Source organism: Neofelis nebulosa, chromosome 6 (assembly GCF_028018385.1).
Source record: "Neofelis nebulosa isolate mNeoNeb1 chromosome 6, mNeoNeb1.pri, whole genome shotgun sequence".
NCBI lineage: Eukaryota > Metazoa > Chordata > Mammalia > Carnivora > Felidae > Neofelis > Neofelis nebulosa.
Genome location: NC_080787.1, coordinates 93,000,335 through 93,026,518, shown reverse-complemented (window position 1 = coordinate 93,026,518; position 26,184 = coordinate 93,000,335). Strand labels below are relative to the sequence as shown.

Sequence of the window (26,184 nt, the reverse complement as noted above, 5' to 3'; positions counted from 1 at the left end):
TTCTGGTTTTTGTTTTTGTTTTGAAGTACAAATCAACCTTCTATGAACATTTGCGTACACCCATTTGCATGGGTATATGCTTTCTTTTCTTTTGGGTAACTACCTAGGAGTGACATGGCTAGATCATATGGCCGGTGTATATTTAACTTCTAAAGAAATTGTCAAATGGTTTCAAAGTGGTTATAGCACTTTACTTTCCCACGCACAGTGTTTTGAGAGTTCTGTTCCTCTGCAGGAGCTAACATTGCTATTAGCCAATAGTATCTGAACTATCGACTTGCATAAAGTATGAGGAAGAGTTTGTAATAATCTGATTAATTTAGGCTGTGTAGACAACCAAAAAATTGATTCAGATTTAAAAATTAACTTTGAGGTCTTAAATGACCCAGATTTACTGACAAAACTGATAGAATAAATGCAATCATTACCACAGAATCCTCTCCACCAGCATGGTTAAGATCTTGACTTTTTATATGGCGGGCAGCAAATGTCACTGTAATTCCCAGTGTTCATATAGGGTATGACTCGCCCCCCCTCCTCCCCCCCTGCCCACTCCACCCCTATCTGGGACTACATCCTGCCAGATGCTGTAAGATTCTAGCATGGGTGTGAATCAAAGGGGAGCTTATCACAAACACAGATTTCTGGGCCCCATTCCCAGGATTCTGCTGCAGAGGTCTGGGCTGGGGCCCAGGAATCTACATTTTAACCCGCACAGGAGTTGAGTCTAGTAAATTGGATACACATTGTTATACCCAAGTGTTATAATTTCTGGGACCACTTGTTTGCAGTGTAGTGGTATTAAGCATTACTCAGGCCTGAGCTGCTGGGTTGCAGATGAGGTCTCTGGTTACCAGCCTGGTCAGTGGGAGCCTCATTATGGTTTATTTACTTGTTTTGGCATTTGTGGATTGTTCTGCATTGGAACTGGACAACTGTTACCAGGATCATTTCAACACTACCTCTGCTCTCTGGTCTTTTTTGTAACAATATACCAGAGCTCTGGATAAAATCTGTGGGAGTAAAGTAGTATCTTCATGTGAGGTAAATCCTTTTTTTTTTTCCTCCAAGAGTAACTATTTATTGCCTTAAAGAGTTTATGTGCTGAGTTCATTTACTTAAACGGTCTAATCACTAGACCAATATATATTCCAACCAATATAGGGTTGGAATGTTTGTTTCTGTTAATCATACAGTGAAATTTAAACAAAACATTGCTTTTCTCTTTTTCAAATTTACTCTGCCCAGAATTATTTTGGTGGAAAGCTCTCTGCTCAAGGGAAAATGCCTTGGATTGAATATAATCATGAGAAAGTTTCTGGCACAGAATTCATAATTGACTTTCTGGAAGAGAAACTGGGAGTGAATTTAAACAAAAACCTTGGCCCTCATGAAAGAGCCATCTCCAGAGCAGTGACCAAGATGGTGGAGGAACACTTCTACTGGTGAGTCCCCCGGGCGTGCTGGGTGAGAGCCCAGGGCCTGTCCCCAGCCTTTGGAGGAAGCCCAGGTTCTGTCGCACTTCTCAGATACTCCCCAGCCTTTTCAAAGTTCTCTACATTCTGACTGACTTGGGGTCAAAGCTGTGACCATTAAGTGTCTAGGTCTCTAGACCAGGGGTAGACATTTTCTGTAGAGGCCCAGCCAGCACCTCTTTTAGGCTGAGCAGGCCGTGGCTCTATTGCAGCTGTAAACTCTGTCACTGTGATGCAAGTCATGGACGACGTGGAAATGACGAACGTGACTCTGTTTCGCTAAAGTAGTGAAAACACTGACATTTGAAATTTCATTTAATACAAAATGTTATTCTTTTGGAACCCCCCCCCCCCCCCCCACTATTTAAAAACGTAATATCTTCCTAGCTGTGGTTTGCTGACCCCTGATCTCATTGAGGTGAGGAAGGGATTCCAATGGATTCTGCCCTTTACTACCACAAACTGCCGAATTAAAACAAAGTTACATCAGATACCCAGAGGAGGGAACAGAAGACTAAGTCAGGATAGAAGTCTCAGGTGAAGTAAATTATTCAAGCTTTGTAAAATTATTGCCAGTTTTCCTGAGACGACAAGAGCTTCTCTCGTGTTCCAGAAATAAACTGCAGTACTGCTTTCTGGGTGTCTTTGCCCCGACTGGCTGGCTCCTAGGTTGTCTTCCTTGTCTGTGTTGACGAGTTGTCTGTGTTCTGCATGTGGCATTGTGCTGGCTATGACACGTGAGTTAAATAGATGCAGTTCCTCTTGGTTTACAAAGTCATGGTCATGCGGGTTTTTTTTTTCTTTTCCCTTCATCCATTTTCTGGAGTTTTTGTACCTTTCTGTACACTCCAGTGGATAAGAGAAGTTTTCTCTCTGATTTCTGTACACTTACCTTGTTCCAAAGGTTTAATTAAGAATCATGAAGCCCACTTTTTTTTTTTGGCATTAATTGTTACTCCTGGGTCACTTGCTCACGCAGTAGTTTTTACGTCCTCCACTGAGAGATACACTCAGCGTGGAGATGATTAGAGAAGTTCTTCCCCATTACCTTCCTATTTCATCAATTCAGCTCTCCTTCTAAATGGAAACTTGCTGTCCCCTGTCTTGGATTTGAAGTGACTCTCGACTTCTCTTTTCCTCTTTCTGCTTGCAGTTCCTGCCCGGTTGATTCCAGGGCAGACCCGAAACAACCACTTCTCTTCCCCCTCTCCTGCGGAGGTGAAAGGGGTGGGAGCAAGGGGGAACCAGGCAGAGAGTGGAGGCAGGGGTGCCGATTAGCATGGAAGTCATCATAGACTCCTCTCCCGGAATGAACCCAGGTGTTTTCCTTTTGAAACCTGTGAAGAACCGTTGGACTTCCCCTCTTAAAGAGTGCAGGGGTTGCAGGATGGGCCAAATGGATGACTGCATGCGATGTGCTTAGCCTCAGGGAAAAGCCTGTGGCACAGAGCCCGTGTCACTTGCTTGCCAGGTTCTGGTCCCCACTTTGCAGCAGTTGAGGGAAATGAAGAAACAGCACAAGGCCACCCTGACCCTCTGTGCCCTCTTTTGATGCAGCCCCCAGAGCATCTCATTTGATTGACGTCCCATTAATGCGGAGAGCTGTCGCTTTGTGAGCTGCCTGAAAAGAGGCTGAAAGTCACCTTACATTTTTATTGGTACTTTTGCTACAACCGTTTGATTTTTGTAGTGGTTCATAAAGTGTATATTCCAGTTAGAAAGGCTTTGATCCAGCGAGATTCCCAAGTACCACCTGTCACTGCTTTTTGCTCTGGGTGTGCAGATGTTTTATATGTTTGCTCCCCGGTAGAAGTTCACCTTCTGCTCTTCCCTCCCCTTCTCTCCCTGCACAGGCGCCAGCTAATACTTGACGGGAGGCAGCTCTTGGTAGGGGAGGGTTGGGTGTGGGCTGGGAGGTGGTACCCTGATGGGGACGAATCTGAATTTTATGGACCATAAACACCCAAGTGCTTGGGGAGTTGCTTAGGTCATACGTAGACTCTTCTAAGGATACTTTTGCTTTTCTAATCCACTCTTTAATTATAGTGTATGTTTTTTTTTTGGGTGGGGGGAGGAGGTTAGCTACTGTTTCTCATGTGTGCCTCCTCAAAGGTTAATTTGAGGAAGAAATAGTGAAGGTGGAAGGTCAGGTCTTGACTGAGATACAAATATCCAGTGAACTTGCAAAGACAAATGCCTAATTCCTTCAATCCCCTTTGGTTCCTAGCAGCAGAAGGAAAAACAAGCCTTCCTCTGTTTCATAAGGTCTCTTAACCTTTAGCCATGTTCTCGCCTTGAGGAGACCTCAAACGGGCTTTCCCGTGAGCTCTAAATCCCAATGGAGAAGAGACCCCTGTCGCTCCGGTAAGAACATGCCTGAGGCAGAGAGTCTGTGGACATTCTTCCTCAGGCTCCTTTTCTTCCCCTGTCTTGTCTGAGGGCCACACACAAGATGTGCACCCGTAGAAACCAGGGCCGGCCTAAGGAATGGCCCATAGTATGTAGGACAATACTACAAGTATGAGCTTTTCATGAGAACTTGATAAATCCTGACACTCAGCAAGCTCCAAGGCTGTGTCTGTATTTACAGCGGTGGAGGGGAGGAAATCAATTGACCCAATTTGATTCAAACTATCTGAAGTTTTCAGATACGTTTATTTTGGTCTGAAACTATAAAAGTACTCCAGGTATGATGTTCTGAAAAGCAAAGACAATGGCAAGCTGGCATTGTTATGTAAATACCATCACATAATTCTGAGGGTCTGCTTCAGCGTTGCTCAAGTAAGCACACTCTGCTATAAAAGTGGGCTTTCTTGCACTTGAAATCCATACAAGCATGTCCAACTTGCATTATAAAACTATTACTGGACATGAAGAAGACAGGTTTTTATCCTCTTCGTTCCACTGGATGCTTACGTTAGATCCAACGCAAGGAAGTTGGTATAAAGGGAAGTATGAGAGACACGTGGTCAAGTCAGTGGAATGGCATTGAGTTTTGGTAACAGACACTGCAGCTGCTTTTGTATGAGACACTAGTGTGTTAAGAGTCTTCCAGACCCACAGGGAAGTGTGCAGGGCACTGTGGTCAAGCCATCTAGTCATCCCACTTTGACCCGTTAAAATAGAGGCATTAGAACAGGGATTTCAGTTTTTCTTCTAGGTTGGCCATGATTTTTAAATTCTGAGTTTGGCTTTTGGTATAGTTTCACTGATTGGGGGAGGTAGGATCCTTACGAAAATGACTTACCCAAGATCTTGTCTAAAAGCCAGGAGTCTCGGGGTGCCTGGGTGGCGCAGTCGGTTAAGCGTCCGACTTCAGCCAGGTCACGATCTCACGGTCCGTGAGTTCGAGCCCCGCGTCAGGCTCTGGGCTGATGGCTCGGAGCCTGGAGCCTGTTTCCGATTCTGTGTCTCCCTCTCTCTCTGCCCCTCCCCCGTTCATGCTCTGTCTCTCTCTGTCCCAAAATAAATTAAAAATGTTGAAAAAAAAAAAAATAAAAAAAATAAAAGCCAGGAGTCTCTCTCTCTGATTACAACTGGGTTGATGTGTCCCCTCTTCCCTGTTCCCCTTACCCCCATTTTAGATGTAGCGAGAGGTCCTGTTTGGAGGGGCTTAGAGTCTAGTGCCTATGCAACTCGGTGAAGCCACAGAAGCTGGTCGTATGCTCCTGCACCCTCATGCAGGTGGAAGACAAGCAAAAGATGACAGGGATGTAGCAGGACATGGAGAAAGGCATCCTCTTGGTCAGGAAGGGCACATGTAAAGACTCACTCATCAAACGGTCGTTTGCTATGGTGTGTAGTTTCCCACAGGTTAATATCGTTTCTGCTATGGGCAAGGCCTCATGTTAGGTTATAACGAGAGATATCTTCATGGAAACAGCAGGGTCAGTTCTTCTTTCCTGGCCTCTTGAGCTCCTTTAAAAGTGTTGAACAGTGTTTATTCTTCTGTTCCGACTAAGCTAATCAATCTTCAAAAGAAACCTTGACCCCATTTTGCAGAAGAGATCAGATACATCAGTTGCGATAAAGAAAATGAGTATCAACTTCCTGAAAGAGGTTCTCAGAATGATGAATTATTTTAATTGTTCAGCCTAGTCTAGTTTCCACATTGGCCCTCCCTGCCCTCTCCAGTTAATGATTCATGAATCCTTGTGCAGTGGGCTTCTTCCCAGTGGAGAGTGACGCAGACCTCAGAAGGGATCATGTCAGCCCCTTCTTCATTCTTCAAAGGCATTTCTCTTTTTCCATCTTTCTGTTTAAATATTGTCACCCCATAGAAACACTACTTGGCAGTAGCTGGCTCAGAAGTGAAGCTTTTTTACATTTCAATCAATAGTTCATTCTTTCAGTAAACTTAATGAATGACTACTTGTGCCCAGGCTCCATGCTGGAAGGGGTGGTGGGGAAGCAAGGTGATCAGATGCTATCTCTGTCCTCAGGTGACTCTTAGGCTGGGGGAGACGTTGAGCCATCCTAATGGTTGGTGCTGGGGTAGAATTTGAAGAACTGAGGAAAGGCAGCCAGCACCTGCTGGAGTGATGAGGGGAAGGCTTCCCAGAGGACACGGTGTCACAACAGAAGCTAGGGACAGTCAGAGTGGTGGGTGAAGGGGCTGGGTGGCAGGGGAAGATTAGGATATCCAGGCAGAGTAGCAGCATCCGCAACAGGATGAGGCCAGAGAGTGGCCAGACCAGGCCTGGGTCAGACTGTGGGAGCAGGGCTGGTGTGCAAGCTCAGGAATGGGGAGTTCATGAAGGACTCTGAGAAGCAGTCTGATATGACTAGATTTGTGTTTTAGGAGCTCATTGTGGCTGCCTTGGGGCAATTGGGTTTCTGAAGGGCCTTGAAGGGATGTCAGGAGACCTGTGGTGGATGATGTGCTAATTGAGTTGGAGAAAAGGGCAAATTCACAGGGGGGACTGGCTGTCAGGAGTGAGGGACAGAGAGCAGTGAGGAACAACACCTGGGATTCTTTCAGGTTTGGGCGAGGAGAGGCAGATTTGAAGGGAAGGAAGCTGATGAGTCTGATTTTGGAAATGTGGGTTTGCAGCTCCTGAGGACGCCTCACATGGATCCCTGGGTGTCAGGACAAAGGTCTGGGCTGGGTACGGGTTTGGGAGTCATCAGTTTGAAATCGGGGTGTGCATTAGATCACCCCACAAGTGTGGAGTAAGAGGTAGGAGGAATAGCGATGAAAATCTCAGGAATATGCACGAGGGGGCAAGAAAAGCAGTAGAGACCGACGTAAGCTGAGGGAGGGCTCTTCTATGAAAGACACCGTTAGTGCCAGATGTTGCAGAAAGCTCAAGAAAGATAAATATAGAAAGAGTCTTTATTTGGATTTTGCAAGAAGGAGGTATCGTTGATTTGGAGGAGAGTGGTTTCCGTCAAGTGTCAATAGTTTGCCAGAAGCTTGGTTATGGGAGGAGGTGGATTCTTGGTTGTAATGACATGGAAGCATGTGTAAATGAGGTCTGTTGCCTGCAGTGATTGATTCAGGAATCCGTGAGTTACCCATTTTCTTCGGTATTCAAAGTTTGTACCCACTTCACAGGGGCTGACCCTTATAGAGCCTGCCTGGCCCTCTGCTTCTCTTCCCTGACACTGGCCTACAGTATTGGGCACAGGGAGTGAATGAGGAAAGAAACCAAGAGCAGGGTGGGAAAGAGAACAGAAGAAGACCAGACAGTTTCTTGGGTTACCTCTAGCTATAGACTTCCAGATCAACCCATTGTTCCTTTTACTGTGCCCTGCATTCAACACGCTAAGGCAGGAAGAGAACCTTACACCATTGCATTGGTAGGGTTTCCTACCAGCTTAGCTGTGTGACCTAGAATGGCTGCCTCTTCCAACCCCATCTGCTACTCGAACCCAGTAGTCATCCAAAGCTCTCTCTCCATCGCCGCATCCTCATCCTGTGCCCATGCCCCCATTTCCTGCTCTATGGAGGAAAGTGAAGTCACTAGGCAGGAACTCTGAACCTCTCTGCAGCCCCTTACGTCTTGCGACACTTCCCTTCTCTCCATCTCCAAGAAAGCAGTGTCTCTACTTCTCACCAAGCTGGCGTTTTTCCAGCCTGGCGTTTTCACCTTCTATCTTGGTCCTTGAACTGTGGATGCCCTATTACCACTCCTTACCCTAGAAACTTCCTTAGGTGACCCCTTTTCCTCTGACGGCTTTAGAACTCTCACTGATACGCCCTCACCCACAAATTCTCTATCTTGAATCCAAACCTGTCTCCTGAGTTCTCAACCTCTGGATATTCTCACTTGGGGGTTCCATGGGACCTTCAAATGCAACAGCTTAATGCATCTTTCATCACCTAAATCTGTACCTGATGTGTGCCCGCCTATAAAGGTTAATGGCATTATCATCCTCTCAAACCATCAGCCTGAAAGAAAATACCTAATCTCTCCTTTTACCCAATCCATTGGTCAACAGACTCTTTTTCTCATATCTCAGGGTTTCTCCTCTGCATTCCCTGTACACCCCCCACACCCGCCCACCACCCCTGCCATTGGTCTAGTTCTTGGGTCTTGCCATAGTCTTCTAAGCAGTCTTCCTACCGGTGGTTTCTCCACTTCCATCGACACATCAATTACATTTCTTATCTGCTTAAAATTTTCGGTGGATAAACTTTGCTTCCAAAATAAAGTTCAGCACCCTTTGTCTCAGGCCTGTCCGTATCTGGTCCTGGCCCACCCTTCCAGCCTCTACTCTTACAGGCTTCCCCAGGCCTCCTGTATCCCCTGGCCAGTGCTCTTCACACACACTCTTTCTCTCCCTCTCCCTCTGCTCTGCCTGGTGAGCTTCTGCTCATCCTTCAGGACCAATTATGCTTATCATAAAACCTGTGTAATTTGTCTACAAAGAAGGTACTTTTTTTTTTTTTTCCAGATCAACCCGTCAGTGTAGAGCCACCGTATTCCTCATTTTTACTCTTTAGATGCTTCCTGGGTGCTATTACCTGGTCACACTTATTGGGATAATTTAGTTTTATTCTCAGATCACGGACTTGCAAAATAATCAAGGATGCCATAGCCCTTTTATTGCATTTCAATCTAGTACAATTAGAATCAAAGTGCTGAGTTATTCTAATGGAATGTGAGAATGTATACCTTAATAACTGCAGGTGTAAAAAGAAAAACAAATAGGAAAGCATTTAGTTTTCATGTTTTATAAAGAGTTTACTAGAGTAAATGTGAGATTCTTTTATGTCAAAGGATCCATTGACTGCTCTGACTGTACATATTCGTTACTTACCATTGCAATGTACTTTTTCCTGTTTTCAGCAAAATCCATTCCCTGACTCAATACTTTATTTTGAGAAATTTACAAAAAGAAGTACCCAAAGCTTTCTAACAAGATTTCTAAGCACTTTTAAAAAGGTACTAAAGAAGAGTTATGGTTACAGTACAAAGGGTATGTTGAAATTGGCTGTAGGACTTTTCCAGTAAAAATCAGGAATGCTTAAAATTTTTTACAGAAATCTTCTGTTTCTTCCTTTTGTAGACAAAAGAAGATGGGAAAGAATAGAATTATATAAAATGATCAACATTTAACGGACTCTGTTTTTCTTTTAAAAAGGCGAGGTAGAAAAGTAGCTATAATTTATTACGATTCCTTGTGTTCTCTCTGCAAACATATTTTTCCAAAGTGGCCATCATTGCTCTGTCAACTAACACTAGGAGTAGAGATGACTACCAGTATATCTTTTATTGCTCATTATGGGGAAAAACTAAAGTATCTTATGTCTCTACTCTCACAGCTATACTTTTCTCAGCCTTCAGCAGGAAACCGTTTTAATTTCTATCTACCAGCTTTATTAGCCATAGAAACAGTCCTGCAATTGCACAAGTTCCGAGAACAAAATCAGTGTCCGCCCGAGTATTGCAGCCAGCACACCGCACCGACAGCGGGTAGCTGCTTAGCTGTCTGTGCACAGAACATGGGAACTCCTGGACGGGAGCGTTTGGCCACGAGCATCACCCAGATGGGAAAAACAACTCAACTAAGTTCCTTTGGTGTTTGTGTTCGCTTTAAGAGCCCTGGAGAAACAAACTGAAGCAGAGTTGACTTTCTGGAGAGCAAATCCTATACGTAATATTTATAATTTATATAGTTTATAATAAACATGGACAGGTCTACCTACTCCCTAATCCTCTGTCAAAAAGGCAAAAGTTTTCCTCTTTAAAAAACTCTTGGACTCTGTAGAATATAAAATGCACTCCCAAATTGCACCAAATTACAAAAGTGCAGCTTAATTAATTACCACAGAGCATATACCTGCATATCCATTACTTAGATCAAGAAAGAGAGTGAAGCCAGCACCGCAGTCACTGTGCCTCCTTCCTGGGGTCCCCGTAGGTACGCACCTAAAAGCCTGTTGTAGTGGGTCTCTAGTATTTTCTGACGGGTTGCCTCAGAGGAAGCAGAAGCGTGCCTTGGGAGGTGTTGGGGGGGGGGGGGGTGAGGGGCGTGGATCTGAGGGCGGGTGCCAAGAGAGGTTTGGTGGCATTGTAGCATGGCATCGTTACCTGGATTTGTTTTAGTTTCTCTTCCAGACCCGAGGTCTAGGCCCTGACCAGAAACTGTGGTAATATCTGCCATGCACGCTGCTCTTTGTAAAAGCTGCGCTGACTCATTTCCTCCGGAGCGTGCGAACTTCTGACGCTCTCCCTGGAAATGGACTCTGTGGAGCTGACATGTATCTAATGCCCGGTAGTAACCTGTTTCCACACAATTCCAGGACGTTAGCTTATTGCCAGTGGGTGGACAATCTCAATGAGACCCGGAAGATGCTCTCTCTTAGTGGTGGCGGTCCCTTCAGTAACCTGCTGAGGTGGGTCGTGTGCCACATAACGAAAGGAATTGTGAAGCGCGAGATGCACGGCCACGGCATTGGCCGCTTCTCGGAGGAGGAGATTTACATGCTGATGGAGAAGGACATGCGGTCCTTGGCAGGGCTCTTGGGTAACGTACCACACCTTCTATATTCTATGTTTTCTATCCTTGCTTTTTGCATGATTAGTAACGCACTGTTAGCGTACTGATTTAAAGTTTTATTTTGGTTGGTTGGTTTCTTTGCTTCCACCTGGAGGCTGCAGTCCCCCCCACCCCCCACCCCCCTCTCCATTTAACCAGATCGCCTCATTTCCAGGAGCGAGCGTCTCTCTTCCCACTCGCTAGGGCGAGACAGTCTCGTGTGGGGGGACCTGCGAGCAGAGAACGTAGCACGTGGCGCGGCGCGGCTGCCTGGCCGGAAACGCCGCTGGCATCTCGGCGCGTGTTGTGAGCGGAGGGCGGTTCTGGGCAGGGAAGCTCGTTCATGTGTACACAGGCCAGGGTGAAAGGGCTGCTTGTAAGCACGCGTGCTTGAAGCGTCAACTGTGGATTCGGGGGACCTCAAGCTACTAGAAAGGCCGGCGGCGCAGGTTCGTGCACGTGCCCCGAGTCCTTTTTCACGTTTCGCGTTTGTAATCTTAGGCCTCCTCTTACCAGCACGTTGTAACTCTTCTGAGTTTGCGTTCACTGCGCACAGTGGGTCGAACTGTGCTGGGGAAGCCCCTCAGAGAGAAGCCTGGAGCGGCGTAGGTCTGGGCAGCTGAGGCTACGGAGAGTGGAGTTATGTGTCCTTTGTCACCTCGCTGGACACTGGAGGTGGCTGGGCCGATGCGGTTCTGTACTGGGCAGAGCTTGAGTCTTAACTGTGTCAGCTAGTAAACACGTCATTTGAATTCAGACGCTCCTGTGTGTGAAATGATGGTTTCTCCTGGAGACAACTAGTGCATATAGGGAGCCAAGCCCTCTGTGTGAGTAGTCATGGGACCTAGTCTTATGCGACTGCTTATTTTGCCTGGGGGACATGGGTTTTTATTAACTGTCTTTTGGCCCCCTCCATTCTAGAGCACATTGGGTTCCTCATCTCCTCTAGGAAGTGGGGTTTGGGGCTTGTTTTGTTGAAACCCATCTGGTGCTCCAGGAACTGGGGCCTTTGCTGGGTATAACCTGCCCCCTACAGGGTGACTTCACTCTGGCTCCTTCCCTGCTCTGCACTCCAGATGCTCATAAGACCTGGAGTCCTCCCTTGAACCCTGGCCTGCAGGGGGAGGATCCCAACAGCATGGCCAGCTCTCTGCCACCTTTGTCTTGTGGGGGGGTTGCTGTTGGCTCCTGCTCTACACAGACGTTCAAAAGCACTGCCTGGGTTGAAGACTGACGCTGCCTGTATCTTCTGGTTCTTTGCTTTTCTGTGCCCAGAGGGGCTTGCCTGCTGTAGGTATGAAGTGATTAGCCTCAAGTTTGCCTTGTTCCCGTGGAAACAGTACTGGACTCTCAGCCTCCCAGAGCAGACATGCAGTGGGCCATTTTCTCCTTAGTAATGGCTCTCCCTGTTCTCAGCTTCCTTTCTAGCTCATGCTGTGGGAGCCCCAGCAAGCCAGGCATTGAGCTCTCAAAGTTAAGACAGAGATTATGCCAATAAAGTGCTGCTCTTCAAGAAAAACTTAACAGTGTTGGTTTCTTAACCAGGGAGGTGGTGATCATCAGTTTCTGGAGAACTTTGTCTGGTTGGGAGAACCAGGGGAGCAGGGTGATAGCAATAAGAATAATGATAACCAGGGGCACCTGGGTGACTCAGTCGGTTAAGTGTCCGACTTTAGCTTAGGTCATGATCTCACAGTTCATGGGTTCGAGCCCTGCGTTGGGCTCTGTGCTGACAGCTCAGAGCCTGGAGCCTGCTTTGGATTCTGTGTCTCCCCCTGTCTCTGCCCCTCCCCCGCTCAGGCTCTGTCTCTTTCTCTCTCTTTCAAAAATAAAATAAAAAGAGTAATGGTAACTATCCATGTTTCTCTGGCACTTAATGAGTTAGCAAAATCCTTCTTCCCCAATTATGGTGAGATGGGAGGTAGATCTATTGTTGATGGCTAGGGTGGGTACCTGGCAAGTACTCCAGACAGCATCAAGTCTAAATGATTTCCTGAAATGAGAAATTGATTCAGTTACTTGAAAAGAAGGAGTTTGCTGGAGTTCTATTCTGTGTGGGGGCCCCGGGAGCAGCCTAGTCTCTATAGGAGAAGCACTTTTGCTGCCTTCGGGGAGGGAGAGGCTCTTTGGCTGAACATCAGAGTTTTTCTTACTCAACAATGCAAAAAGCATTACCTCCCCCCTTCCCTGGGGATATAGCTGACTTTTAAGATGCCTAAGAGACTGAAAATGCATAACGACTTTTGTTAAGGTAGTTCAAGATTTGGGGAAATTGTCCAGGGATGTATTTGACTCATCAGGAGAAATTAATTATTGATGTTTCAGTTCAATTGACTTCAAGGATTGAACGCCTTCTATGTGGCAGGAGCTGGGGAATACAAAAATGAGTAAGAGATTGTCCCCTCTCTCAGATAGCTGATACCTGTTCAGTGGGAGAGATGAACTTATAACTAGAAATAAGCAAATTATGGCCCATAGCTGGTGGCCTGTTTATTTATTTATTTAATCATCTCTGAGCTAAGACTCGTTTTTACTATTAAAATGTGAGGGGGGGAAAAATGCAACAGAGATCAAATATGACCCAGAAGGCCTAAAATATTTACCATCTGATGCTCCATGAAAATTTGCTGACCTCTGCTCTAAATAAGTACCCATGTTCAAGTTGGGCTGTGACAAGTCCCATGACAGAGGTCTATGTGTGGTGCTCTGAAGACATGGCAAGAGCAGGGATGAAATGACAGGGAAGCTTGGGAAGCCAGAGTAGAGGTGGCAGTCATGTTGGCCCCAGAAAGTAAATGGTTGTCCCAAGGAAGAAAATAAGGAAGGACCATTTGGGGAAATCATGAGAAAAGGGATCATGAATGAGGGGGATTTTGGAATCATGGTCTAAATGAAGATTAAAAAGTAGTTTGGGGGGGCGCCTGGGTGGCGCAGTCGGTTAAGCGTCCGACTTCAGCCAGGTCATGATCTCGCGGTCCGTGAGTTCGAGCCCCGCGTCGGGCTCTGGGCTGATGGCTCGGAGCCTGGAGCCTGTTTCCCATTCTGTGTCTCCCTCTCTCTCCGCCCCTCCCCCGTTCATGCTCTGTCTCTCTCTGTCCCAAAAATAAATAAAAAACGTTGAAAAAAAAAAAAAAAAAAAAGTAGTTTGGGGTCATCTTATAAAAAGTAATAATGATGCTGAGAGACTTTATCATACAGAAAACATGGAGGTGGTACAGACTTCCGAGTATGAGAGAGAAAGAGCCATATTTGTGATTTAGAAAAGTGGCTCTGTTGGTGTCATAGTGAATGGCTTGGGCCTGACGGGGTAGGTGGTAGAGAGAGACTAAAATATAGGCAGTACATATCTACGGATGTAGTTTGAAAAATTGATTAAATTCAAATAAAAATAAAAAATTAAATTTAAACAATAAAAATTAGTTGAGAAAAGATGATGTCTTCATGTTGGGAAGGAGGAGACAGAATTTTTATTTCTAGAAATGAAGAGATTATATAGCTAAAATAATGGAGAATCAATTAAAATTACAGTTAATGGAAAGAGTTCGACAAGTTTACAAAGTTACAGGTATACAGATGGCTAACAGACACATGAAAAGATGCTCCACATCACTCATCCTCAGGGAAATACAAATGAAAACTACAATGAGATGTCACCTCACACCTGTCAGAATGGCTAAAATTAGCAACACAGGAAACAATAAGCATTGGTGAGGATGTGGAGAAAGGGGAACTCTTGCACTGTCGATGGGAATGCAAATTGGTGTAGCCATAGTGGAAATCGGTATGGAGGTTCCTCAAAAAAATTAAAAATAGAACTAGCCTGTGATCTAGGAACTGCACTGCTGGGTATTTATCCAAAATATGCAAAAGCACTAACTCAAAGGGATACATGCACCCCTATGTTTATTGCAGCATTATTTATAAAAACTAAACTATGGAAGCAGCCCAAGTGTCCATCAGTAGATGAATGGATAAAGAAGGTTCCATAATATAATGGAACATTATTCAGCCACAAAAAGAATGAAATCTTGCCATTTGCAACAACATAGATAGAGCTAGAGAGTATTGTGTTAAGTGAAATAAGTCAGAAAAAGATGAATACCATATGATCTCACTCATGTGGAATTTAAGAAACAAAACAAACGAGCAAAGGAAATAAAAAGAGAGAGAGACAGACCAAGAAACATACTCTTAATTACAGAGAACAAACTGATGGTTACCAGAGGGGAAGTGGGTGGGGGTATGGGGGAAATAGGGAATAGGGATTAAAGAGTACACTTACCATGATGAAATAAAATAAAATGATAAAAAGTTTACAAAGTAATAAGCATATAAACATCTTGATATCTCAAATAACCAATTAGAAAATATTTAAAATTTCCATTTACAATAATAAAAAATGAAAATACTAGAAATATGATATATGAGAAATATTCAGGACCTACAGAAATAAAATTAAGCCATCCTAATAAGAGATAGAGGGTTTTTTAGAAAATGGAGAACATACCTTCATTCATTCATTTGAGAGCAATGCCTCTAGGGCCAGAGGTCAAACCTTACCTCCATCGCCTCTTAGCTTTGTGACCTTGGGCCAGTTTCTTAACTTCTCTAGGCCTTAGTTTCCTTATGTATAAAATGGGGGCCATAATGGTGAAAAGAAGCACGTGTAAAGTGCTCAGAATTGCAGCTGGCACATAGTAAGCAGTCAAGTAACAAGCAAATGTAAAACGCAACTGTGATGAGGGCTGGAAAGAGAGGCTTGTGGTGCTGTGAGAGCCAGTAATGGAGGGAGGATTGCCTAGTGGTCAGTGCTAATCTCCATTCGGTTCTGCTTGTTTCCATGTCCCCTTTGGGAAGGTGGGTGTGTTTGAAGCAGAGATACCACATGTAGTGGATGCCTGATTTTCATCTCATGCAAGAAGTGCATATATTGTCTATTTCTATCCCCTCCCCAAAGGGTGAGAATTAAAAAAGCATGGAAGATGTAAAAATCAAGAGCAGAAAGGTTAGGTTTTTGGGAAGTAGTTTGTGAGAGAAGGATTTCTGGAGTCAGATCCCCGGGGTTTGCATCTTGGACTCCACACACTTGGCAGCTGTGTGACTTCCCATGAACAACTTGAACTCTTTCATCTGCAGAAGGGGGGTCAGGACAATGCCTTCATCATAGAGTATGAGGACTCAATAGGCATTTATGTAATGTACTTTCTATAGCGTTTGGCACATAAAAATGCTAAAGAAGTATTAGCTATTATCATTATCACTGCCACAGATTTTGTACGTGACACAACTCCATTAAGAGCACTGGTTTTGGAGAAAGACAGATACCATATGTTTTCACTCTTATGTGGATCCTGATAAACTTAACAGAAGCCCATGGGGGGGGGGGGGAAGGAAAAAAAAATGAGGTTAGAGTGGGAGAGAGCCAAAGCATAAGAGACTCTTAAAAACTGAGAACAAACTGAGGGTTGATGGGAGGGTGGGAGGGAGGGAAGGGTAGGTGATAGGCATTGAAGAGGGCATCTTTTGGGATGAGCACTGGATGTTGTATGGAAACCAATTTGATAATAAATTTCATATATTAAAAAAAACACTGTTTTTGGGGAAATAAGTCTAAAAAAACCTTTCCTCTGAGTTTTAAATTTAGTAGTAATTGTAGAAAGTTGGGAAGGTTCAGAAGAACACTGAGAAGGAAACTAAGTCACTGTAATCTTATTACTTACTGCTAACCACAGTTGTCATTTTGGTGCATGTCTTTCCAGTGTATATGTGTGTAATTTTGAGTCACATATATGTATTTTTGAAAACATACACATACACGCACATAATTTTCCAACCTGTCTTTTCTTCACCTAATATATTGCAAGTATTTTTTTCTCTACCGTACAATTCTATGTGCCTGGTATTGCACTTGATGTTATAAAAATGACATAAAACTCATCAAAACCCCGCCTTCTGCCTCTTTTATATTTCTTTTTTTTTTGTAAGTTTTAAAAAATTTATTTTGAGAGGGAGAGCGAGAGCATGAGCAGAGGAGAAACAGAGAGAGAGAATCCCAAACAGGCTCTGCACTGTCAGCACAGGACCTGATGTGGGACTCGAACCCACAAACCCCAAGATAATGACCTGAGCCAAAGCTGGATGCTTAACTGAGCCACCAGGGCGCCCCTCCTCAAGGATTCTTTGAGGAGGTGATACTTCAGCTGGAGTCTGAAAGATAAGCCAGAGTTAGGCATGTGTGTGAGGAGCAGGAACGGGGTGGGATGGGAGGCTAGCATGGAATACAGAAGGGACTTCACACGTGAAGGCTCTGACACGAAGAGCAGCTGGGAACCTTCAAGGAGTGAAAAGATGGCTGGTGTGTTAGAAACTGTGTGAGAACCAAAGCGTGGCATGAGGTAGAGGTAGGAAGGAGCTAGATCACATGGTCTTCATATCACTTACATAATCTTGGGTTGTGTTCTAACACAAGTTGAAAGTAGGGAGGTGGCTTGACCTTATTTATATTTAATGTGCCAGAGGAACCAAGAGTGGATTTATTTGGGGGCCCAGTGAGGAGGCTGTTGAGGTCCAGGAAAAATAAGATGGCATTGTGGATTACAGCTATGGTGTAGAGTTGGACATAAAATGATGGATTAGAGCTATATTCGAGAGACAGGGTTGATTACAATTTGGGGACTTGATATGTGTGTGGGAGGGGAGAGAGATGGTGATGGAGAGGGCAGGGGTAAGGAGTAACCATGTTCTTGACGTGAAAACTTCGTGAACAAATAACCATTCAGAGTTGGAGAACGCTGGAGAAAAGGGGAAGGTCATAAATTTCAGGTGTGGGTATGCTGAGTCTCAGATGCGTGTGAGGTGGACACAAGTGGAGACAAAGCATATGATAAAGGCGCCCTTTTGAATCGGTAAAAAAACACAAATTAATTCAGTAAATGGCGTTGGGACAGCTGGCCAACCATGTAGAACAAAATAAGCACGGTACCCCTGCCTTTCTTTCATGCACCTGAATAAATTCCAAAGAGATTAAGCATTTAAATGCAACAAATGAAACCATCAAGGCGTCAGGATAAAATATGGGAAACTTTAATATAATCTTTTTTTTTTTTTTTTTTTTAACGTTTATTTATTTTTGAGACAGAGAGAGACAGAGCATGAACGGGGGAGGGTCAGAGAGAGGGAGACACAGAATCCGAAACAGGCTCCAGGCTCTGAGCTGTCAGCACAGAGCCCGATGCGGGGCTCGAACTCACGGACCGCGAGATCATGACCTGAGCCGAAGTCGGCTGCTTAACCGACTGAGCCACCCAGGCGCCCCTTTAATATAATCTTGAACTTGGGAAAGTGTTTCTAAATATGGTACCAAAGGGAAAAGTAACAAAAGAAAAGTTGAATCGCTAGGTTTCTTGAGCAAAATAAAACCTCTTGGATGTCAATAAACAAAGTTAAAATTGAAATGAAAACCTGGAAAAATGTTTGCAACATGTGACAAGGAATTAATGTTACTATTTGAAGAACTTGTACAAATCAGTAAGAAAAGTGAATATTTGAAGGAGAAAACTGGGTAGAAGACAAAAAGAGAATTTGTAAAAACAATACTAATGAATACATGAGGAGCATTCAACCTCTGGTAATCAGAAAAATTTAAGTTAACAAATGAGACACCGCCCTGTCAATCAAATTGGCAAAGTTTTTATTTTTTCTGTTAGTTTTTTTTAATGTTTGTTTATTTTCGAGAGACGGAGAATGAGCAGGGGAGGGGCAGAGAGAGAGGGAGACCAAGAATCCGAAGCAGGCTCCAGGCTTCAAGCTGTTAGCACAGAGCCTGACATGGGGCTCAAACTCAGGAACTGTGAGATCATGAAGTGAGCTGAAGTCAGACGCTTAACCGACTGAGCCACCCAGGTGCCCCTGTTTTGTTTTGTTTTGTTTTTTAATGTGGCATGTTGGCAGGGGTGGGAAGGAGGCGCGACATATTCTGATAGAAATAAAAACTAGTACCTACTTTCTGGAGTTGAGTCCCACAGTTTCAAAAGTCATACCATTTCACATATTTATTTATTAAATAATAAAAAAAAAAAACCCAGGAATCAAAGCTTTGAACCTTAACGGGAAGTCTAATAGGGATAAATGTCAAATTCTGTACTTAGGTCACCAAATTGAATTCCACAAATATAGGGTGGAGAGAAACGTGTGAAAAAGAGACTTCAGGATTTTTGTGGATTTCATTCTCAGTATGCCGCAGGTATGATGCACTGTCAAAGAAGCCAATAAAAACCTAGCCTTTTAAATGCCACCCAGTGTTTCAGCTTAAAAGTTGTTTCCTTAAGGAAACCTTTCTGGGTCTTTCTCTCAGTGTGTCGGGCACATCTGTTCCTTGCTTCCAGGCACTTGGTGCTTTCTTCCTCAGAGCACTCCCTGCACCTTCTTTTAATGTTTTAATGATTTGGTTTGACTGTCTCCTCAGCTCCACTGGTGTTTTTATTTCTGTTTCTAGGGCCTGAGTGCCTGGCACCCACTAGGCATTCAACAAGTGTTCGTTGAACAGAGAGTTTCAATGTTAAGTTCTGAAAGTCAGGATAAAAAAAAGTTCTTTTTTTTTTTTTTTTTTTTTTTTTTTTCCGAATCCCAAGCAGGTCTTGTCTGCAGGGTGCCCGGGCAGGGCTCCAGCTCACACGAACTGTGAGATCATGACCTGAGCCGAAATCAAGAGTCTGACGCTTCACCGACTGAACCACCCAGGTGCCCCTGGGATCCATCTTTTAAAGGAACTTGGTCAAACTAGGGTGTATCCAGAGAAGGGTGGTTAGGAAGGTGGTTAGTCTCAAAATAATTTCATGCAAGGAATTTGAGGATCCTGGTGAAGGATGGTCTGCAGAAGCCAAGATGTACGGGTCATATAGCAGCTTTTTTCAGATATTGGAAATGGGTAGTGACTTAGGTGTTGCAGCAGATGATGGACATGTTTGGGGAGAGGGGAGGAGGACAGAGGAGAAGGTGGAGTGTGTACATGGGGGAATGACCACAGATTACAAGTCAGGGTGAGGCGGCTCTTTAAAACGACCTGTCCTGAATTGGAAGGGCTTGTCTTGTGATGTGGTAAGAGTGACTGTTCTTTGGAATTATTCCAAGGTGAGCTTGCTGACCACCGTCAGGATAGCTGAGGAGTCTTTTTATAGGCGGTGAGATCTCTAACTAGAGATGGTCTCTGGGTGGTGGGGGGGCTCCTTCTGGTTCTGATGGTTTCATGATTTTATATTGGTTCTCTAGAGAGGAGAACAGAGGTGACTTTCCAAGCTACGAAACAAGGCAGAGGCCAAAATAGAGATCACTCAAGTTTTGGTTGATCTCTTGGACTGTGTGTGATTTTTGGTTGGCTGTCTCTCCTGCCTTCTGAAGGTCTGGTCCCTTAAATGATCTGTGTTTATATGTCTTGCTATTAAATCTACTTTATAAACAGTGGTTGGTTTTCAATAAACCTCCACTTCTTTGGAAGTTATTTTTACTCAAAGATTTATGAACAGGGAAATTTTGTTTTTTTTTTTTCAACGTTTTTTTATTTATTTATTTTTGGGACAGAGAGAGACAAAGCATGAACGGGGCAGGGGCAGAGAGAGAGGGAGACACAGAATCGGAAACAGGCTCCAGGCTCCGAGCCATCAGCCCAGAGCCTGACGCGGGGCTCAAACTCACGGACCGCGAGATCGTGACCTGGCTGAAGTCGGACACTTAACCGACTGCGCCACCCAGGCGCCCCGGGAAATTTTGTTTTTAAGTGAGCTTGGGAATAGGCTATTTTAATAGCTGCTCTTCCTACCCTGTTTAATTATATTATGCAAACAACACTCCATTCACATTAGGCATTTAGGCCTAGGCTGAGAGCCACCTGGGACACAGCAGCCACACATGATACCTCCCAGTGAAGGTGATGGGTTGGAGAAGCCTTCTGGACCAGGTATGAGAAAAAGATGAGAAGCATTAGGTTATATATCACACACGAACACATGTAGCATATGTTGAGGCCAGAGGAATAAAGACATAGAAGTAATTATGCCTGGGGTGCCTGGGTGGCTCAATTGGTTAGTCCGACTCTTGTTTTTGGCTCAGGTCATGATCTCACTGTTTGTAGGTTTGAGGCCCACACTGGGCTCCATGCTAAGAGGGATTCTCCCTCTCCCTCTACCCCTCCCTTGCGTGCTCTGTCTCCTGAAATAAGTAAAGTTAAATAAAAGCTTTAAAAAGAAAAAGAAGTAATTATATCTGTCAATCTAGCTAGAAAGATGAAACACACAGATAAAAGAAGAAAATAATAGACACTAAAGGGAATGTTTTGGAACCTCAAAGCATTAGTGTTTCCTAATGCAGTTTCCAAACCCTTTCCAAATTACTGTCGCCTACTCAGCATAATAGTGGTTCTCAGCACTGATTATGCATTAGAATCACGTCAGGACCTTATAAAACACAGCTGCACAGGCCAAATAATTCAGATCTCTGGGAGGGGGTCTGGGGAAAGGTGTTTTTTAAACTCAGCAAGTGACTAAAATGTGTCTGTAATCTAATCTTGGGCAGCCAGGGAGGTTAGAAAGGCCGACCTGGGTGCTGGGAGGAGGGCCTGGGTGGGTAGAGGCCTCAAGAGGGGCCTGGGCCTTGCTTTGGGCAGCTATCAAAAGGGAGGAAATTCAGAACAAACCGAGCCTACTTCATTCAGTAGGGTGTGCGTATGGTGCTTTCCACAGTCTTTCCTTCTTTCCATGTCGAAAATCTAGTAGGCTGATTTTTTGTGTGTGGATAAATTTTAGACAGATACATTAAAAATATTTTTAAATGTTTATTTATTTTTTTTTTTTAAATTTTTTTTTTTCAACGTTTATTTATTTTTGGGACAGAGAGAGACAGAGCATGAACGGGGGAGGGACAGAGAGAGAGGGAGACACAGAATTGGAAACAGGTTCCAGGCTCTGAGCCATCAGCCCAGAGCCTGACGCGGGGCTCGAACTCACGGACCGTGAGATCGTGACCTGGCTGAAGTCGGACGCTTAACCGACTGCGCCACCCAGGCGCCCCAAAATGTTTATTTATTTTTGAGAGAGTGTGCACGTGCACTTGTGTGAGAGTGGGGTAGGGGCAGAGAGAGAGAATCCCAAGCAGGCTCTGCTCTGTTAGCGCAGAGCCTGGAGGTGGGCTCGAACCTACAAACTGAGATCATGACCTGAGCCAAAGTCGAGAGTTGGATGCTTAACTGACTCAGCCTCCCAGGTGCCCCATAGATACATTTAAAATTTTTAACAGCATCTTCAAGATGTTGTATCTTACCACACCCCTGGGAGCTAGTTATTTTACAGATGAGAAAGCCCAGTGAGGGTCAGAGAGGCGAAGGAGTAGGTCTCAGGCTGATCAGATAACAGTAACGCTTTTCTTTGGCTCTAGTACAACTTCCGTATGTTTGCATTGGTGGCTTGTTAAAATCACATGCAGGGATAGTAATAATTTGAGTTGGAAATCATAAATTCTGTTTTTACCTCTATTGATTGGGTTTCAGGGAGTGCCTAAGCTTTTTTGCAAGTTCCTGCCAGAGTCCTGTACTCACCTCCTGAAGTGGAAGTGATTTACTCTGACAGGTCTATACATATTCTTCAGTAACTCTAAATTGCTTGCAGGCCACTAATGGGCATCAACGCTTGTTTTCAGGAAGTTTGGACTTCCAGAGGGAGGAGGGAGGAATGCATGGCCAGGGGGCTGGGGTATCCTTAACACAATTTTTTTTTTTTTCAACGTTTATTTATTTTTGGGACAGAGAGAGACAGAGCATGAACGGGGGAGGGACAGAGAGAGAGGGAGACACAGAATCGGAAACAGGCTCCAGGCTCCGAGCCATCAGCCCAGAGCCTGACGCGGGGCTCGAACTCACAGACCGCGAGATCGTGACCTGGCTGAAGTCGGACGCTTAACCGACTGCGCCACCCAGGCGCCCCGGGGCTGGGGTATCCTTAAATAGCCAGGGGCTGGCGGGGCCAGGCCCTGCTCAAGGTGTTTGCGCCCTCATGGGGACTAGGCAGTTGGGGCCCAGACTGTGGCTTGTTTCTTTTGCATTTTCATTATTGCTAACTCAGTGGGTCCAAATATATTGGCTCTTCATGAAAACAACAACAACAAAAAAATGACTTTTAGCAGAATAAAATCAAATGCTAATGGGTACAGAGTTTTTAGAAATCTTTGCGGCTTATTTAGCAACACAGATTGGTTGGTATAATTCTGACAGAAGTGATCTGGTCTCTACTTTACCCTGGGGGCGTTCTAGCTATTTCTTCCTCTGAGAAAAGTGTGTCTTTGACTTTATGTTTAAAATTTCAGGATTCCAATTCCTGAATGATTAGAATAAAAGAATGAAAAATTCACAAGATAGCACCGTGTAGATAATACACTTTTAAAGTCTTTGCCAGTACACATCCTTTCCTGTTGCCAGATATGGAAGCCCCTCTGCATTTGTGTTCTGGTGGGGTGAGTTGCCTGGATAAAATTAACTGGGTAGACTGCCTAACCCGGGGAGGAATTATAGATAAATGATGACCTGATATATGGTAATACATCATTTTTATTTAAAATTTTCAGTTTGCATTAAAAAGACTAATCAGTAGGGTTGCCTGGGTGGCTCAGTGGGCTGAGCATTTGACTCTTGCTTTTGGCTCAGGTCATGACTGATCGATCCTGAGATCAGTCCCTGCATCAGGTTCTGTGCTGACAGCGTGGGGTCTGCTTGGGATTCTCTCTCTCTCTCTCTCTCTCTCTCTCTCTCTCTCTCTCTCTCTCTCTCTCTCTCTCCCTCTCTCCCCCTCCCCTGCTCATACATATTCTCACACTCTCTCTCTCTCTCTCAAAAATAAATAAACTTAAAAAAAAAGACTAAACATTTAAAACAATGGAAAAAATTTTAGATACCATCATTCTGTTATGTAACTCAGTAACAATTTTCTATCTTCCTCTATCTTCCACATGCAAATTCTTAGGAAATCTATGTGATGTACACATATCTTTGTATTCTGTTCATTTTTTAAAGCAAATGCTAAAATTAAATATACTTTACTTTGGAGTAGTAGACTCAGAGGAGTGAAATTACTGGGTGAAAGGTTATGAACATCATTAGGTCTGTTCCTAGGCATTGCCATGGTGTTTTCCAAAAGACAAGCACAGATTTGCAAAGTAACCAATAAAAGATAGAGGTTTCTCTTCAGTTTCACTGAAGGCTTATGAGTAACAGGTCTGATGACTTAAAAAAAAAAAAAAAAGCTGACCACTTTATTCATTATAGACTGTTAGCTTAAGGTTACTTTGTGCTCTGATTCTTTAATCACCTCCAAGAATCTTTTTTTCCTTTTTAATTTTCTTGTTTCTTACGTGAATTCGCTGTTCCAATCCTTTGTCCATTTTTCTATTGAACTTGAGGTTTCCTTTAAAATGTAACTGATCTATTTATATCTCACAGATCTATGCTCAGTGATGTTTGAGGCAAGTATTTTCTCAATCTCACTTGGAATCTTAAAGATTTATGCAGATGGACAGCCAGACCCAAGGTTATCCTGACCAAGGTTTCAGTCCTGACCCCACTGTAGGCATCCACAGCGCTTGTGTGGGCCTTTGTCCAACACCTCCCAGCCTCCACCCCGAACCCTGCAGCGACCTCTGCTCCTTCCACAGAGCTGCCTGCCTTCTCCCCTGGGCCAGCTCCGGACTCAGAGGGCACCTGGTGCTGTTGACTTCTGACCAGGGCCTCAGAGCCTGCCGGTGCGCCCTGAGTAGCCACCTCACTTCCACACTTGATCGCTGACTGTCTCTCAACCTCAGGCTCCTTTCTCCTTCACCTTCTCCCCCCCGCCTCTGCCATTTTGTTAGCCCCCCCTTCCCCTATTCACTTCACTGTCACTCAGCCTAGCCCGAGATCCATGACGGACGCTGTTCTCATCCCCTCGCCCAGCTCCCCTCCGCCTTTCCCATCCTGCAGTGCCCCAGTCAGCCTGGTCAGCTTCAGCCTCGTCATTCTGAGGAGTCCCATCCCCTCCCATCCTTCCCTCTTTAGGAGTCTGAGTTCAAATTCTCTCTTTCCTCTCTTCACCCTGTATTTCTTTACAGGCTCCTCCTACTTACATAGAAGTCTCTCCCTTCTGTCGATCCCTTGACTTCCCTTCACAAAGCTTATCTGAAAAGCAGCGATTGTCATACTCACCTCCCATTCACTCTTGCACCACTGTATCCAGACTCCTAGCCCCCCCCCCCCCCCCCCGCCCTACCCTGCCCTCAGGTGCTCTTGGAAGGATAAATGGCAACCTGCCTGTTCGCCAGATCTGCATAAAAGCCTTATTTCAGGCTTCATTTGGAAGTAGGAAATGTCTACCTGAGGGAGAGACTCTGAGGAGTGTCTCCTGCTGTAAGGCTAATGGAAATGAGGTTTCTTGGAAGTGTTGAAGAACAAAGGATTCAGGCTTTCTCTTTCTCTGGAGGCTTCATCCTCCATTTTCAAGTCACAGATTTCTGGGCATCCCCTGAGGAGGCATTAGTATCTTGCTGTTTCAGGCCGTGTCCTAATTGGCTATAACCTACCAACCCAATGCGGGCACTTACTTTGCATGAACTCATTAGTGCTCACAGTGATCCTTCCCATGAAGAAATTTAGGCACAAAGAAGTCCCCTGCCCAGGGACACCCAGTTAGTAAATGGCGGAGCTTAGATTTGAACCCAAGTGGTCTGGGAGAAGCCAGAAGTCTTTGCAGAACACTTTTTAGCCTTTATCTTACTGATCTGTCTGACCTTTCTTTCCTACTTTTCCTTTGCAAGTTCCTTAAATACTGATGGTGAAGGGAATGAAAAATTCTTTTCTATCTTTTAAGGTCTTCCAGCTGGACTAAAAATTAAATTTACTTGAGATAGATTAACAGGAGGAAAAAAAAAACCAGTTTTATTACATACATGCAGAGGCCCCATAATGAGATTGAGACCTAAAGAAATGACCAAGGCAGGCAGATTGTATATTTTTTGGACAAAGAGACAATACATCTATGAGGAATTGATAGAAAAAAGAAAACTTCGGGAGCTTCAGTTAGTAAGGAATTCTAAACAGTATTTGGGCTGCAGTAATAAATTAGTAAAGGTAACACAGGTTGTTTATACGGCCTTCTCGGCTCTAAATTTCTGGTTTCTGGTGGTAAGATTGTCTCTTGTCTCCTGGTACAGGGAGGACACCTTTCACATGGGAGATTTATTTCCTGCTTTCAGGGGGTGGAGGATGGTCTGAGTGTCCTTGCACAGGCTTCTCTTAAGTAACTTTTATGTAAAATAATATGCCAAAGTGGCACATTTTGGGGACAGCCTGCCATTGGCCCCTACAGTGGTTCCTCAGATTCCCTTCCCCACATTCTGGTCATCTCCTGAGTCCAGCTGTTATCTTCACATAGGTGTCCCACAGCCACCTCAAGTTCAGCACATCCCCAAAGAACTCCTTACCCTCCCACCAAACCTGTGACTTCTCTGCGAATGGGATCAGCATACATTCAGTTATTCAGGTCAGATGCTAAAAAGTCATTCTAGATTTCTCCTTTTCCGTTATCTTCTACCTGGCTTTCAAATCCCTATATTGCCAGAGCCCTGCCTGCTTTTCAGTCTCACTTCCTTTTTTTTTTTTTTTTTTTAATTTTTTTTTTTAACATTTTATTTTTATTTTTGAGACAGGGAGAGA

The 26,184-nt window shown here is 44.4% G+C and overlaps 1 protein-coding gene across 9 annotated transcripts in view; it reads left to right on the top strand.

The window, feature by feature from the left end:
• FAXC (failed axon connections homolog, metaxin like GST domain containing) overlaps positions 1-26,184 on the top strand; it is an 82,660-nt gene that overhangs the window by 20,938 nt on the left and 35,538 nt on the right. For all 9 annotated transcript variants that reach the window (XR_009263150.1, XR_009263149.1, XR_009263148.1 and 6 more), the window contains 2 exons: positions 1,249-1,445; positions 10,228-10,451. Coding sequence is in view for 5 of the 9 variants with exons in the window: in XM_058734787.1 (XP_058590770.1) it covers positions 1,249-1,445; positions 10,228-10,451 (421 nt within the window). In the remaining 4 variants the exon portion in view is untranslated. The remainder of the gene's footprint in view (positions 1-1,248; positions 1,446-10,227; positions 10,452-26,184) is intronic.